General features: G+C 42.1%; 1 protein-coding gene across 4 annotated transcripts in view; it reads right to left on the reverse strand.

The window, feature by feature from the left end:
- Positions 1 to 18003, reverse strand: part of TEAD4 (TEA domain transcription factor 4) — a 58647-nt gene that overhangs the window by 34845 nt on the left and 5799 nt on the right. For 3 of the 4 annotated variants that reach the window (XM_064518097.1, XM_064518093.1, XM_026112645.2), the window contains exons 2-4: positions 15250 to 15304; positions 12293 to 12448; positions 10793 to 11047 (exon numbers count right to left, since the gene is read on the reverse strand). In XM_064518097.1, the coding sequence (XP_064374167.1) occupies positions 10793 to 11047; positions 12293 to 12407 (370 nt within the window). In that variant the 5' untranslated portion in view covers positions 12408 to 12448; positions 15250 to 15304. The remainder of the gene's footprint in view (positions 1 to 10792; positions 11048 to 12292; positions 12449 to 15249; positions 15305 to 18003) is intronic. The other variant, XM_064518084.1, reaches the window with a different exon arrangement.

The raw sequence follows: 18003 nt of genomic DNA on the forward strand, positions 1-18003 counted from the left end.
AAATAAATCAATAAAAAGTCTCTCCTCTCCCTAAAAGAAAAAATTGCATATTTTTTTTGTTATATTTCTTTTCAAACTGTTTGTTTTTAATCGGATTGCTGATCCAGTTCCCATTGTGGCCACACTAACCACAGAACTGGCACAACAGAGAGGACAAAGTAAAAACCAGTGCAGAAGTTCTTAAACCAGCTTTGCCACCAGAGAAGCTGTAGCCTGGAACTCTATTCCACCTAGTCCTCAGGCACAGACTGGTAGGAGAAAGGACAAGGTCTTCCAGTCCTTGCATCATTTGCCTAATGGCTACGCAGAATTAAAGTGCCTCCTAATTACTGCCCAAAGGCATGTGGGATTGTTCCTTGGAAAGATGAGCTTTTACTAAGGTGCAGCAATGTATGCATGCAGCAATCCCTTACCATCAGTATACTGAAAAGCTGCAGGCTACACAGCCCTGAATCACACCTCAGCCTTGAGCGCAGTGTTTTTTGGTGCATAAATTGAACATCCTCATCAGCTGCATTTTCCCACATTATCACCTCAGGCCATAGAATTGCAAGATAATCCTTCCAATGAAGTACTCTTTCATATACACATTAAGAGCTGCAGCAGAAACAGACCAGGGACCTGTTATGGTGCCTTCTAGAGTAAGACTGATGAGAATCTTACAGGCACTGTCTAGATTCGGTTTGGCTGGGAAACCTCACAATTATACCAAGGCAGCTGTTTATAATAACATGAATCTTTCATATGCCAGAGAGTGTAACAGATACTACCTGAAACAGCCAATGAGAATCTGCATGGAAAGTCATGTCAGACTGACAGCTTTCAGTCTCTTAGGTCACCTATAAACAACATTATACACACACAAACATATTTTCACTCAGCAAGGCCCAGGTTCAGAAAACCATGATTATTTAGGGTAGCACTGCAACCTGTGCTCAACTCCAACAACACCCAGTAGTTCCCATGCGTCCGAGTCCTACATTAGGGACCTAGACACCTGCCAAACTCTTCCTTAGGTCAGTGAAAGTCTTTCTGCTTGTTTCAATAGCTTCCAACGGCTGAGGTGGTATCTGAGAGCAACTCTCAATAGCGCTTCCATGATACTATTTCGAAGGAAAGCAAAAGCTTCAGCACCTCCCCTCTTTTTGACCTGCCATCAGCTACCTCTGTTGGCACCAATAGTGTACTGTTTCCTGAACATTTTGCCCAAGTACTAATCTGTTTTGCGCACATAACTAGATGGCAGGTTGACCAAGCACAAAAAACTCCAAATATCATAGAAATCAGGACTGGAAGGGGTCTGTGAGATCATTCAGACACTTGCTGTGTGACTGCTCGGACTGCTTTGCTTGCCCTCTAAGACAAGGACTCAGTCCAGCCCAGATGACTGGAAAATATGCAGCAGCTTCAGGGAGAGCAAAAGCACACAGAGACTGTTCCCTAATTATATCAAGAAATGAATATTGATTTTGTATGAGGAATGGCTCCAACTTCACCTCTCTTCAAATTTTGCCATAACTTACAGCAGAGACATCATCATGATTACTTTAAACAATCAGGTTATGCCTTCATGGGAAGCTGAGCTAATCTAATAGCTGGCTACTGCTGATAGGCGGTTTGCCTTTTCCCTAACACCTCCCCAACGCCAGACCCTCCCATAGGTCAGATCAGCTCTACCCTGACAGAAACCTGCCCAGTTCATTTTGTCAGAGTAATTTAGCAAGTTAAAATGGTTCAGCAAGGATTCTGCTGGAAAACAGAGCTGGCATAAAAGGTAGGAGCACAAACTGGGAGCAAGGCAGAGAAGCAAAGGAATGGAAGTGGGAACTGCCCCTTTTCTACTGCAGTAAACTCTTAAATCATGTCAGTGTTTCCTAAGGAAATACACCCTTGGTCTCAACACAACAGTCCTTCAGCATGGAGCTGTACACCATCCCAATACGAGCCACAGTGGTTGTTAAGGAAGCCATATTTTTTAATAGGTGAAAATAAAGTATTGATCACCAATTATAAAACAGCATGGACATTTCTGCAAAAAATGAGGCTTTGTAGCTACTGTCTGGGTCAGTTCCCGGGTAACTGAAACCTGCCGAGCTCATAAAATTTCCTTGCAGTAGCTTGCGGTTATATTCCCCCTCTCTTTCTGTTCTTAACACTGGCATAGTTCTGCCCTGTGTTCTTTAAACACCTGTTCCCTGACTGAGTTTACAGCACTGCCTGACAAAGAGCTGGGCAACCATAATTTGGGGAGTGGCATGAGGGCAGGAACAAGAGGCTGGCAAGAATTATCTAAGCTGCTAGTGCTACCTAAAAAATGCACATAGATTCAAAGGAAACTTGCAAATATCTAGGTGCTTCAAGTTCCTTCTAGCTGAAAACTGCTGTATCTAGAATGTCAAGTCACTCTCCTCCAATTGCAAGCATAAAAGATCAGGCTAAACATAAATAGCTTAAGTAGAGCTGTGCCTCTGGGCACAGGAATGGACTAGATGATATTTGAAGGTCCCTTCTAGGCCTGTTTTCTATGATTCTGCAACTAAAGATGATGATGCAGTCTTCATATTGCAGGAATGCTTGCAATCTCCAGTCAAGGCTCAAGGCAAAGCCATGCTAAATCTCACACATGCACACATTTCGCTGTAATACTGTCATGCGTAGAAACAGGCCTGTCTTGCAATCAACAACTTGGGTCATTCCTACTGGGCTATCTCATAAAGCACTGGTCAAACTCCCCGTGTTCAGTCCACAGATTCACATCTGAGCTCCTGAACAGGAATTTGCAATTCTTGCACACACTGTACTCCAGAGGAAAGAAGGGTGATTCTAAAGTCATTTCAGATGGAAGAGTTTCAATGAAAACAGTGTAATTTCCTGTTCAAGAAGCTATGGACAGAGTAAGACAGTGTCTGCATGCGTGTGTGTGCTGAGCTGCTGAAAGTTTGAGGGAGCACCCAGAAGATGGGTCAGAAGTTCAAGGTGACAGTTAACAAGGAGCAGCTGCTGGTTATGCATCCTTCAGCAGCAGGTGGGCCCGGGCCCCAGAGGTTTAAGTCAGCTCTGCCAGTGACCCAACAGACTTGCAAGACCATCTGTCTGGGCGCAAAGTGCACACAGCCTTCCTAGTTTTGTTGCCCAGATCTTCATTATACAGAGACAATACAGGGTTTGTTAGAGAATAGGTAATGAGTAACTGTTTAAAACCAACAAACAGTTCTAGTTGTCCTGCACTCTTTTTCTGGATCCTATATGAATGAGAATACTGCCTCTTCTTTTAACTGTAATATCATCTTTCTCTGATCAAGTGACTTTCCTTTCCTTTTGGGCCAAAACTCTTAAGGCAATGGAACCTGGGAAGTTTATGTTGTCTTGCGTTGTTTTTGCCTAAAAAATGTGCACAGATATTTTAATATGCAATAAAGTTTTGCTAAGCTATACTTCACACACACCCAGCTGCTCTAAGGCATACATTTAAAAGAAAATTGATTCATGTGATAGATTTCACCTGCTTGCACTGCTGAAGTAAGAAAGCTCCTATTTTCCTATGGCCAGGTCTCTGTACAATCTGTGTATTCACACTCATCAGCTGCCTTGATGTATGTAGTTCCCCCTGCTTGAGAAATGCTATTACCCTCCTCTACCCAATGTCTGACTAAAGAACAGAATTAAGATAAATTCTGAGAAATTAAAGGGCTTGTGAGTCCACTGGTCTAATGAACTTATTCACATCACTGAAACACAGATAGTATAAAACATAATATTAACAATTTTGAAAAATCCGCAGCTATTCACAGTGAAAAGTAATATTTGGTCAGCAGCTAATGCCTACTGTCCTCTGTTTCTTGTGTAAAACCGTAGTATGTTTAATCTAAAATCCATCTCTCATTGATACAAAGCACAACCCCACCACGCTATCTTTTGGGACTAGTTTCACAGATATATTCCTTATAGTTTTCTCTGATAGTTTTAAAAGTCCCAAATAACAGTGTTTCCCTTCTGCTCCTTCTGGGAGAGAGATCCCTCAGCACAGAACACCATGCTGCCACAAAGCTTCTTCTGATATCCATCCTATATTTCTTCTTTCTCTCCCATTAATCCTAGTCATGCTCACATGTTCCACATAAAATAATCCCTGTCCGTCCTAAATGTTAACACCCTTCAAATATTTTTAGACTGTTAGTATGTGTCCTCCCCCCCTCTCAGTCATCGCTTAGCCAAGCTATGTATATTTAGCTACTTTAATCTTTCCTCCTAAATCAGTCCCTTCAGCTCCCAGATCAATGTTCAGTGTGGTATGCTTACTGCTCTTCTCAGAACTTACTCTATGTTTTTGAGATCCTTCTGGTAATGTGTTTGTAAAAACCTGGCCAGAAGAGAGACTCATGCGTGTTTGCTTTCAGGGAAAAGAAACTCAAGCCAGCGGACATCTATTTTCATTTTCCATATTTGATGTTACCAGCAACCGAATTCAATCTGAAGCTGTAAATGAATGTCTTGTGTACATATAAGAGCACATTGGCAACTGGAAATATTTGGATCCAACTGTGAAGGAACTCTGTGTTTTTAAAAATGGAAAATAACACTAGGGCTTTTTACTAAATCTTTCAGAAAAGAACGGGAAATGTGTAAAGCATAGCAGAAGCAAAACAGTGACTGCAAGAAGAGAAAACACTGACTAATGAAATTGAAATAGGTATTCTCAGATGTAAGGTAGAAGAGTGGATGCAGCTACAAACCATACAGCTGGCTTAGCAAACAGGAAATCAGATATACTGGCAGTGTAATTTACAAAATTAAAAAGGAAGAACAAGTACCTTGCTGAGAAATATACTCCTCCCAATCAACTCAGTCTTGCAGAATTACTAAATATTTGAAATTTAGAAATAAAGCCAGAGGAAGAGCAAAAAGGGTCATGCAGTTTTGTTAATGAAGGCAGTTACTTGAGCATGAGGAAAAGCTCTGTGACTGCAGACATATATACAGGGAAAAACTTAAGCCTACATAGAACTGTTGGCTTTAGGCCTGACAGGAAAAAAAATGGGAATACAAAGCTGCTAAAAATCATAAAGGGACTAGAGAAGATTTGTGCCATTTTCTTAAACAACAAAATAAAAAAAAAGTAGTCATAATTTAGAGAACTTCTAGGGCACAATAAAACAATTATTTATTTCTGTTAATTTCATTACTAAGCTTGTTAAAGAAAGAAGCCACGGATAGTACTAGTAACTGGGTTCCCCCCTCCACAAATACCAGCAGTTTCCTGGCTGGTAGGCATTTCAAAAGAGGTAAATTCCTCAATTCTCAGGAAATGCTTGGAAATTATGGAAAAATATTTCTTTATATGTTTGCATGGAACACACAGAAGATACCATTTAAACTGAAATGCAAAGATGATGGAAGGAAAAACTTTACAAACTCCAGCAGAAACTTAATCTGTTGCAAAAATCTCCAGAAATCTGGCTTGATATAGTTGAAAACAAAGAAACAGAACCTCGTAAGGACAAAACTGAAAGCTGACTTAGTGAAATAAAATCTTGTTACTAAGCAATGTTGCTGATCTCAATACAAAAGTCACACCTACACCAGAAAAGAAGAAGGGAGGAGAAAAGCCTGCATCCTGACTGATTGTCCATATATTTAAGTTTCAACTGTCCCGTAGTGTTAAACTCCCTTAAAATGGGAGATTCAATTTTGTTACCAAAACTGTAGGATAAAGGGCTGTTCTATGGTTCATTATGTCACAGTAATGGAAGGGATAGGAACTGCAAATATATCTCCCTGAGGAATGTCACAGCCGAAATCCAAATTCTGCAATTGCCTGGGCCGGGCAGTTCGATGTCAACTAAGCACATCCTCAGCATGTTCCAACTGCTAGCACTGAAACAGCATAAGTTTAGATGCTAAACCAGATACAGAAGAATACTGGCACCCTGAAGGTTTTCATTTGTATAATAGCTGCCATGTTCCTCCCCTTAAGGAGGAAAAGGGTTTGAGAACAGGGACAGGCAGCATATATTTTGTTCCTTCAGATTTGTTTGTTTGCTTTTCAGTTTTGCTGTTAGCTGGATATTAGAGGTTGGGGAAAACATTAACTAGTAATGTATTCCTTTGAGATGAAGACAATATTCTTCACATTTGCCTTGTCACTTCAGAAGGGGGGTGGGATGAACTACTTATGACATAGTAGTTTTCAACATCAGACTGACCTTTTATAGTAGCTTATTTCACATTGCAAACTCAAGTCTTTGCAGTTCACTGCAAAGGCTCAGGTTTTAACTGCAAAAGCTTTTTAACCAGTAACATGGTTAAGTATGCATCTCCTGGCATTCGTCTTCTAAGTTTTGGAAATCGTTAAGAAGACATTTTCTGTCAGTCATATTAGGAATTTGACTCACAAAGAGAGGGCACCAGCTGGGAAGATGACTGCCTCCAGCTGTCTGCCCCACAGAAACAGCTGTGCTGTTTGGAAACCAGCTGCTGAACTATCACGTCCTAAAGAAGAGCATTCTAACACAACCAGAAACAGCTAGATGTTTGTGCAATGGAATGGAACACTGGACAGCTAGGGTAGTCACTCTATCAGCTGTCCCAAGCTTTTGTTCCTTCCTTATAAATCAAGGCCCCAGCTGTGTTTTATCAAACTAAACCTCACTGTGGTATTTTCTATTTTTTACTTCTTTGTCCTCACCGGTGTTAGGAGCCCCTCTATTTAGCATCTTCATGCAAATCACACAGAGGTAGTAAGGCTTTTCCCTCGCCTTTCTCCAGACCAGATGCCAGTAGATCCTGACTCTATCACCAAGTTCTGTGATTACCTTTTTGGTACAAATGCTACTGATAACAATTCTCCCATGGAAAAATACAGTTGGAAAAGGTAAAAACCAGGTTCATAATATCATGCTCCCATGATATTCAAGTAGGCAACACTATTGTGAAAGTAATCCCACAGCACCTTAGTAGTTATCAGAAAACACCTGATCAGCAAGTTAATATGCTGTGGACTCACTGCTTTTAACATCAACAGAATGATCAGAAGAAATGATAGGGTCCCATATCAAACAAAATAGCTTTTTATGCCTCAAGTGTGTGGTAGGCAGAGAACTGCTGGAGAAGACAGCGAGGATTTGCACCCTGAGCAGTGATATAGTCTAAGCTTTTTCGGTCAGATTGCTGCCTATGGTAATGGAACATGTCCAGAAGGAAAAAAAAAGGAAAAAGGTCAAAGGCCCCAAGACACAGATGGTAACTCTACAGAGGGAAGCTTAGGTGACCTACAGGTGTGATAGGAATAACGTCCACTCAGCAAGCTGCACACCTGGGGGCTAGGGAACATGAGCATGAGGCCCTGTGTATAGACTGAAATGATTTTAATAAAAGGTGCAGTTTTAAACCTATTTAAACAAAACAGTGGAAGTTCTTCATATTGACTTGGTTCTCAAGTTTAGCTTGTTCAACAAGTAAAAGGTATGGAACTATAACTTTATATTGATTACAGGTTGTTGCCCAACAGTTGAAAGCTGTATAAATTCCACAGGTAAGAGATCCTATAACCTGAAATATCATGCCCAAAAGAGCGTATGTACTACACAAACCATCATCAAGTGGGAAACAATGGCAAGGTTCTCCTTTTGTCAAGGAAAAGGGCTCATGCAGTTCTCTGTAACACTTCTACCCCATGGTTCAGCAAGTTGTTTGCAAATCAGTCAGGGGACAGCTAACCAATCTTCCCTTGGAGGTAGGGCTTGCTCCACATATGGCTTGTCCTGTTCCGTGAATTGGCTCATAAGCAGTGAAGATGAAATCAGGGACTATATTTACTCTACCTGCTTGGTCATATCTTTCTATAGATCACAGGCTGGGCCCCTCCTCCTTGGCATGGATGCTAAAGACTAGTAAGCAAAGGAGGGCATAAATCAAGAGTCCAGAGTTCTGTCAGGAGTACATTGAACTAACTGTCCACACTTGGAACAGGTGCAGTGGAGGCAAGCAGGGACACTGTCCCATTTTGGGGGTGGACTTTGCAGAAAATCTGTTCATTTCTTCTTGCAGAGCCTAGTCTAGACTTTTCACCCTGCACATAGATTATTTACTTTCTGTATCTTACAGGTTAAGTTAACTAGGGACTTTCCACCAAAAGTCAATGCATGCTGGGTCAGACCCCAGTTAAGTCTCTTCCGTTTCTGCAGTTCATTGCTCCCGCAATTCTTATTTCTTTTCCAGTCCATATCACTCCCTGCTCTGACATATTAACCCCAAAGCTGAAGTATTTCAGAGACAACGGCTATGCAGAATGATTAGCAAGTGAAGACAGTCTTAAGACACATCTCTTTCATTAATAATTTTAAGAATCAGCTGACACGAAAACTAGCATGGACTTACAATGGCAGGGAGCATGTTACTAATCTATCCTTCGTAACCCTGGTGAGCCATAGGGTAGATTTTCAAGTCAGATTTATTTGTTCAACATTTTAAGCAAGCATTGCTTCTGAAAGAAACAGTCCTACCCTCACCTCAACCATGGCTGCTCATTCCCATCTCCATCATCCCTTCCCTAAGTGCAAGCAAAAGCAACTGTACAGCAAGGCAGTGAAACAGATCCTGGATCCAAAGTTCCCATTTTCTCCATTTTTGGCCATGTTAGTTTTAAGCTGGATCAGTTCCCTGGTCTGTTCCATGGCATGGTCATAAAAATATTTGTACTAGCACAGAGCAGGAATGGATGTCTACATCAGAATGCTGCCTAGTCTTAGGGTGATCACACTCAGCATGGAAGTGTAGTTCTGTAATCAATTTTCTGCCACAGCAAAGCAGGTTCAAGATATTGCTGCCTTCTCCCTTCCTTGTTTCCCATGGTGTAACATGCCATTTCTCCCACTGTGTCAGCCCAACTATTTTTATAGTTTTGTTTAAACCTGATCATAAGATGCAAGCTGAGGTGGGTAGAACTTCTTCAACTGACATTTGCTGTGTGGTACCCTTGACCTATACTGGGTCGTTACTGCTGCCATCCACACTCAGATACCTTGGAAAGGGAACATATCCCATGGCTTTGAGGGCCATGGTGAGCTATGCTCACTTGGAGTCTCTATTGTGGGAGAACTTAACTCTGGAACTGGGGACTCATGAGCTAGAGCCACCACAGCCTAAGCTGAGCTAACTCAACCAAAAAGGCAATTTTTCCCCTAAGTTTGCACTTTGGGGCAACTCAGTGCAAGATGAGAAAAGCACTAGATGTGGTAGAAGAGAGAGGGCAAGAAAGGGGCTTTTGCAGGAAAAGAAAGGCTTAAACCATGACAGTCAACAATTCATTCAGCTTGGACTACTGAGGAACCACAGACTCAGCAGGAAATATGGGAAGACATCAGAAGATTATAAATGTTCCAGTGATTTAGCTTCTCATCTGCCTGCAAAATAGCCAAGTTATCAGCCTAGACAGAAGTGGAATTTGGCTTCAAGTTTATAGCTATATCCCTGTAAGCTAGCCCAGTCCAAAGCCATCACAAAATCTAGATCAGCAGTTGTGCTTGCGGAGATGAGAAAAGCTAGGGAAAGAACCTGACTAAACTCTGCACTGAAAACATTCCTTATATACATATAATTATGAGTATGCACCCACTTAAACCATCCAGTGTAGACAAGACCTTGTAAACAAGACTCCACCCAAGCCACTGTAGCAATCTATAGCAATCTATACCCTAGCTGAGGGAACAATGACCTGATAGGTTGGACAGAAACCTGCAAAATGACATGTGAAATGCTGCATATGAAGCTTCGGGGCATGGTGCTCCCACGGTGGGGCCTGCAGAGACAAACAGATTCAATAAATTGTAAAGGAAGAAAAAAATCTGAGTATTCGGGGCAGCAGAGGGCTGTTTTCCACAAGATTATTGCAAGTGCAATGAGAAACAGTTTTAACCTTGGATTTTTACCCAAAGATTGTGCACTCTCAGCCTCTGCTTTGCTTTTGAGTCACAGAAGTACCAGGTACCTCCTTCCAAACTACACAATCCAGCACAGACCTACTTTTTGTGGACAACAGCAAAAGAGAATTTTTAACAGCTGTGGGATGGGTCAAAAATCACCTCTGTCACCTAGAAGTTGGCTTCTGCTGCTGCAGCTGCAGGCCAGTACTTCTCTGCTTTCAGGACTGAGTAGCATGCTAGCTGAGAACAACTCACAGGTGACAGACATTCATGCTAGTGCTGTAAGAAGGCAAACTAGAGTGAAAGAGAGCAGCCAGAGGGGTCTGGTTTCTGCTCAGACTTGTCCCTTTAAGTGTAGGTAGCTAAAGAACTGTATATGCTTGTACAACACCAGCAGGGCCATTCAGGGGTTCAGGAGCTCAATCTGCGACCTTCAGCACCAGAGACACAGGCCTTTACCAGTTAGAGTAACAAGAAGGTTAGAGAGGGCAGTAGCAGATACCTTAAAAGATGAATTTATTCACATTCATGGAGCCATTATATTATACTTATCCAAAACTTAGCTCAGCAGCATGCCCAGCTCTGGGATCTAACTTCTCGGTTCTCCCCTGAAACAGATACCCTTTAACTTACAATGTTTTTGATTTGGGGAGTGTGTGTGTGTCGGGGGGGGGGGGGGAGGGAGGTTAAAATCTTATGCTAGTTAAAATCTCCACTGACTTTCCTAAATGTAACTTGAAGTGACCAACTGCTTCCATTTGGGATAGCCCAAGTGGAAGGAAATAGTTCAGAACATCATTTGGTACAAGGCAAGTGGCTTGCACAGGGCAAGTTGTCTGAGGTGCTGCGATACGCCCTTTCTTTCTCCTTACCATACATCTTGCCTTCGTCTGACAAGATAATCTTCCGTCGTCCACATGGTGGGTAGATGGCTAGCGCTTCCTGGAAGCTCTGCTCAATGTCCGGACTCCATACACCCTCGGCGTCATTGTCAATTGGTTTGTCCAAGGCCTCACTGCCCCCTGAGTCGTTGCTCCCCTCAGGGGAGGTGGGAGAACTCCACTCGTTGGAGGTAATGGTGCCAGCTAGAAACTCCAAGGTGCCACGTGGAGAAGCAGACTCAGAACCTGCAGTGACAAACACATCCCATCTTTCAGTTAGAAATCCTCTTCCCTAGGAAAACAGAGAAGATACTAAAGAAAAAACTAACAAATACTCAATGAGGAGCCCATGTGTGCATGAATTGGCCTTCCCAAGAGTGGAGCACTTCAGTTAACAGCAGAGTTCTACCAAATGCAGAGTTCTTTCTCAACAGGCTCTATCCCTCTGCTCTATCTTAAGATTCAAACACACAACTGAATAACCAAAACAGAAGGGGTCGACCAGCTTGGCATAGCAACTAACTGTATGTGCTCCTAACTCATAGCTCATGTGAGTTTTAAGTTCTTCCACCAAGGCTTAAGCAAACACATTTTACTTCAATTTTACCTTTAATGGTAACTCAATCATGTGCTTGATTTCATTACTGTTGAGATAAAAGCCTTTTCTTCTGCAGACCCTTCTACTAGAAGGCCCTGCTTCTGTATCTCTTTGGCTCATTAGCTCCATATCACTTTCCAATTCCCTTCAAAAACCTTTGTCTCTTCATTTCCTTTCCCCTCTGCTGTCATTATCTTTGCAATGTCATTTAACTTTCTGAAGCATGCATACAGGGCTTCAGTCTGGGTGAATGACACCACACAAAATAAAGCTGTGATGAATTATCTAGTCATCACTGAGCATTGGGACTGCAATTGTCTTAGATACTGTTTCATTGGACTGGAGTTAGTGGTCAGTATCATTTTTAACACTGACATTTCTGCTTCTTAATGATCAGCCGCACTTCTAAAAAGCAGTTCCTGGAGCCAGGCAGTTTAAATGGAACGTCTGCCAAATCTCAGCATTATATGCTGGCAGGGGCAGAAGGCACAACGAGTGAAAGGATAAAGGCCCTGGGTTGTAGGTCAGGATGGGTGCTTAGCTTGTTTCTACCACTGATCTTCAGAATGACCTTGGGCAAATCCCTTACAGTTCTCTGCGGCTCTCTGCCCTTTTATCCTTTACAGGTCTTGGGCTATTAGATTGCCAGCAGACAGGAGTAGAAACTGGTTTCTCCTTGAACCTAAGTAAGCAGCTACTAGCTCTTGAAAACTACAATAAGTTATAGTCTACTTATAAACCCCTGCAATAAGACAGAAGTCATCAACTGGAGCTGCTAAAACTGTGGTTCAGAAAACACTTCTGGACCATATGGATGCTTCCAGCCCATCACACAGGCAAATGTCTTCTCCAGACCTCCACCATTCCCCTGCTTCAATTCCAAAACTGTTTACCTGACTGAAGAAATACATCCGAGGCAAAACTTTTCTTTTTGCCTCTGCATCCACACTCTAGAAGTTGCTGCCTGATCATTTCACGTTTATGAGGCTTCAGTTCTGTGCCAACCATCTTCAGTGAGAGAGGAAGCTCTAGGTCCTTTCTGGTCCAAGCTTCAAAATAAGTAGAGGAAGAAATATACGCTGTATGCAGTACACTGTCAACTTCCAGGACTCTTTTCTCCAAACGCAAAAGAAAAGCTGCACTGACTTCAGCTGAAGTTGTTTCAGTATTCAGAAGAATCCAGAGAATAAAAGACAGAATATCTGAGCCTTATCTCACACTGGTCTAAATCAAGGGAGATGGGGAACTTCGAAGAAATGAAAGAAGAAATGGGATTAATCTTGAAGTGACTAGATACCGTTCTTTTTTCTAATGCTTCCTCTCACTTTCCATCTTAGATCAGCAATGTTAGTCCTAGCCCAAGCTACACCTAGGTCAGTAGGCAACAACATGTGCTATCATGGCCAATCCTAACTTTTCTATACCTTGGAGCCTGATTCTCCTCTGCTTCCTTGTCACTAAAGCTATTCCTGACTGATGGTGAGGGAAGTGGAATCAGGTGGATTGTAAAATTAAGCAGAAGGTTTGACCATTTCTGTCTGAAATATCAAAAAATCACTAGTACACTAATACTAATTGGGCTTCTTTCGGACAGCTTAAGAAGAAAGGCCACAGACTGAAACCATGAAAATCTCTCATTCAGTAAGGTGCTACGGGCTTTAAGGGACTGCTTCATGTTAAGAACTTAAAGGGCCTGTGCAGTTTTCTTAAATAATTTTGCTCAAATAGTATGCTCCATGTGCAATACCACTCAGCTCAGAGATAAGAAACACTAGTATGGCTAAATTTGGACAGATGCTACCTGGGTCTGTAGCTCTCTTCAGCTGAACACTTCAGGCCTTCAGTGTCCTAGACAGCTGAACAGAACTTTGAACTGGCCAAAGTAGCCATTTATTAAACCAAGCAAAGCCCACTATAGAAAAGCTGGGCACCAAACTCTACAATAAAAGGGTTTAGTAGTATGGCAAGACAAAAAACTGTCAGTGGAATCACTTTCCATCAGAAAAGGAGTCTGGTCAGAATTAGAACATTTATGTTGAATATACTGTCAATAGCAAAGGTTTAAATAATATTCATTAATGTCTAACTACTTTGCTTTTTAGCATCTAGCTTTCAATTTGCTTCTATCTTCCCATTCAATAATAACTATATACATACAGTAACTTTAATGGTGTTTTGTTTTATTGAGTGTTCTAGTATCATAAGGTATTTTAGTACTTGTAAACTTTTTTTTTTAATTTCTGCTTTGTGGCAGAGTCTGTAACCACAAAGTCGTCTTCTGATGTGTGAGGAATCTGATTCTGAAAGGGAGTTTCTCACTAAACAGACATTCCTCTTCCCGGGCAGGCTGGCCCAAATCTGTATGCCTTGGCTAGCCACAGTTCTTTTGGACAACAACCTCTGACTCTGCTGATCCTCTCTCATAATGGCAAACTTTGCTAGAGCTTCCAGGCTAGATTTCCTCTTTAGATTCCCTCAGTTTTAACCTTCCACTCCTTTTCTTAGCTCTTGCATTTCTGGTCTTGTACCTTACAATGACTCTTATTCTGATCCCATTTATTATTTTGCTGAGAGATGATTAACTGTCTTTCTTTGTGGACTCCAGTCATGCCCTCTCTACAAGAATCAAAGACACTTGCCCCTCACAACACCTCCACCTCATCACCATAACATCTCTACTTCCTTGTTACATTTCCCTCTGTTCAAACATTCTTGGCCCTCGTACTTCTTTCTGCCATGGCCCATCTCTAATTCGAAACATGCACAGAGGCAGCCTTTTGGGTCAGAGGAAAGGAAAACCATGGAGAACAGCACAAAAATCTTTCAGCTCCAGCAGCTTCGGTTTAATTGTTCTAGTACTGATAATTTCAATGCTAGCTCTCTTTCCTCTCACACATGGCATCTCATTGAGATGCAGAGATCCTGCAGGGCTAGACAGCTGCCAAGAGCCCTTCAGCAGAGGACTCATTGACAGGGAGTGCATCTTTAATAGCCTCTACAGTCTGACACATCTGCTTTCTAATATCAGTCCCACACTTACTGCTGTTGGTAACAGCTCCCTCCTAAGTGTTTGTGGCAGCTGCTCGACACAAAATCATACTTACCTGAGAATCTGAAAAATTGTAGCCAGCTGTCTCCAGTTGTTCAGTTTTCTTAGAACTACTCTGTCCAAAAGACTCCTCCCCACCATGTCCACCCCCTTTCCCTCCTGGAATCAGTATCAAGCATGATACACTAAGCAAAGTGTACTACACCCTATTTACTCCTCTCGGGCAGGAATGCTTGCCAGTACGGCCTTGGGGAGTCTGACAACATGGTTCTATTCTTGGTTCTGAGCAGGCTTCACTCTGAGCAAGTCACTTCACTTTACTGTGGACCTCCCTTCCTCACCTCATCCTTTGCCTCATTTAACGGAATTGCAAGCTCTTGGGGCAGGGACTGCTTCTCATTACAGGTATTTCTTCGTGTTATTGTAATGCAAATAAAAATGCACGACTCTGACACTGCCTTGGTAACATGAGCCAAATACTGCTACTACAATGATCTGAACCACAGCATTTTCATGTCTGATCACCAACAGATGCAGTCAAGTAGATAACTTCAAAAAAGAATGAATCCAGCCAGAAGAAATGTCCTACTGCACAAACTATAGCTTCAGAGATGTAGTTTACAGCAATAAGAAAACCTGGAAACAGCAAGAACCAGTTACTTCCATGCAGAATATACTAACAAGTGTGCTTACACAATGTAGTGTAGTAATACAAGGAGATTTGGTTTTAGAAAACTAACAGTTTGGAACATGAGGAAAGCTACTGAGTAAGGTACAGTGGCACACAGTACTGAAACTTACCAGTGGAAGAAGGCAGGGAAATTCTACGAGACACTACAATAGTGGCTCAATTCCTCTGAAAGAGAAGAATGAGCGCAATCAGTAGATGAGTAGCTCCAAGGGGGAACAACTCAGATTGCAAGAGAGAGAAAAAAAAAAAGTACTGGAAATGGCAAAGGTGGGGAAGCACCTATGCATCAGTAATTACCTGGCAACCAGTCACTCAGGCTCCCCAGAAGCTGTACTCTAGTCATTAAATCAGTCTAAAGCCAGAGCCACTCTGGTTCTATCAGAAGCTCCAGTGATGTCGGAGACAAGCAGGAACAGTTCACTGATACTTTTCAGAGGACTCCACTCCTTCTGTAACAACTTATCCAAGTGTTGAGACTGGTTACAATCTCAGTTTTTGCCCTGGGCCTCCTGCAATCCCTGTGCAATGCTGACTGTTCCATGTGAATATCCCTGTCCAACCAGGATACCAGAGAATTACTGCTGAATCCTATGAGTAAAACCAGTTAGAGTAGGTGTTACATTGCATAGGTGAAGCAAAAACTCTTTAACAGGCAGCAGCACAAGGCCAGGCAAGGAAGAAAGGAGAACTGAGATTTCCCTATGTGCATCAGGCAAGGTGATGCAATCATTACACTACATCTACAGATTGTGCTCTGAGATTTTTGTCTCTTTCTAAGCACTAAATAAGACTAGTTTACAAAGGAAGGAGCACTACTAGTCTCAGATCACATCTGACATGTGCTTGGGCTCCAGCAGAACGCTGATCACACTGCCTAGCACAAGATCAGGCTTGGTTTGCTTGGTACACTGAAACTGCCTGCAGCAGCTGCTGTTCAAAAGGCACCTGACTTCCTGAGCAAAGCAAAACACCACTCTTAAATTATTGCAGTAGTTAAGCTCTGGCTGAAACAGAGAGAGGATGTAGTGTCCAGCACAGTGATATAAATCAAAACAAGGAGAGATGAGAACTTCTATCAGTACAGCCCTGGATAATGCAGTCAAACAGGATGTGATGAGATAAGACTGTGTGTGGCCTTGCACACCATCCACTCAGTTACATTTGCGATAAATGAAACAGAACACAAAGTCTTGCTGCCCTAAGAGGAAGAAAAAAGAAAAAAGAAAAAAAAGGCACATGCCCACTGAGAGGCTGGTTCTGTTCACACTAGTCCAGGGTGGCCCATTTGGGGATTAATTGTAAGCCACAAACAGCTCACATATAGCTCTCCTGTATGGGCTATATTACAAGGTCATCAGCCAGGGACTGTGCTGACAAAATGATTGCCAGGCAATCTGCATCTCAACTGGGAGAGAAAATGAGCCAGCAAGGGCAGCTGAGACTGACACTGCCAGGTTGCCCTGGGATCCAACAACACACTGGGCTGGCCCCACCCTCAAAGGAACAGTGCAATTCCTGGGGAGTCACTGTCATCTCCCATGTGGGAGTTGTTCCCAGAGTTCCCATTCTCCCTGACATCCCAAGACATGTGTCCATAGCTTTCCCAACAGATGAAGGTTGTGGTAGGGTGCAGAAGGTTAGCCAGACTTGTGCTAGTAGCAGTTACATTCCCAACAAGCATGGAGCTGGTTAGGAAGAAATTACCCAGGAAGAAGTACAATAATCATGTTCCTTTTCTATCACAGAATCATCAGTAGTGTTCACTAACACACTTAAAGCATGACTGACTCTTCAAGTACAGGCAAGCGTAGAGACAGATTAAAATGACTTGTGTCTTACCGAATCAAATTTAAGGCAGAAATAAATCATGCTTAGCATTTTGCCAGAGTATTCTTTAACTTAGTGTTAAAGGATAGGGAACTTTTAACAGGAACCTAAAAAAGTCTTGCTCCTAAATCCACTGAAAGTCAGTTCTCCAAAAAATCTCACTGTCAGACTCAAAGAGCCCCCACTGGACCTATGAAAAACTATAGCACAAAGAAGCAAAAATCAGACTGAGGGTAAAATCCAGTCAAGAATTTCGAGACAAGAAAAGATGACCTTTAAAAGCAATTTGTAATTGCAGGTGCTTTAACTTCAAAGGGGCTCAGTTTTCTTAGGATTAAAGTTTAATACTTTCTGGAAATCACATATCTTTTGAGTCTATCAAGTATTCCAAAATTGAGGGACTTTTAATTTGGATATTACAAAATGTGAGGGCATTAAGTGCTCGTTTCCCATTCCAGCCTTCTGTTCATGATGCCTCTCATCCTCTTGTCCAGAACTCAAGGGTAGATGTCCTAAAAAACTCATGACTGTGACATAGTTAGGTTCCCATGTCACCAATGGCAGAATTTCATATGAATCCAGACAGGAGACAGATGTTGATCCCCTCTCAAATCTCATCCAAAGCAGTGAAAATATTCAGCTCCAAAACAATAACCAGCCTTCAACAAAAGCAACAGCTGAACCTGGGCTAACAGTCTTTCCACAGAATAGATACAAGCACTGACCATGGCTCACAAGTGCAGCCAGATTTCCACATTTGTAGTGCTTTCAGGTAGTCTGTGCTGTGGAACAATCTGTGCATCTCCCTGTTCAGACAGGGCTAAGAAGGCCCATTACTAAAGTCTCAAGACAGAAGCAAACCACACACACACTGGCAGACTGCATATATAAAATGGGACTTCAATTCAGTCAACCAACTAAGCATATGTCCTGACTGTAGTAGGAGTTAAGCAGGAGCTAAAAAGCATTCGGTAATTTTGATAAAACAATGCCTAAAAGTAAGGAACAACCATGAAACATATACGCTCCATAAATGA

Source organism: Dromaius novaehollandiae, chromosome 1 (genome assembly GCF_036370855.1).
Source record: "Dromaius novaehollandiae isolate bDroNov1 chromosome 1, bDroNov1.hap1, whole genome shotgun sequence".
Lineage (NCBI taxonomy): Eukaryota > Metazoa > Chordata > Aves > Casuariiformes > Dromaiidae > Dromaius > Dromaius novaehollandiae.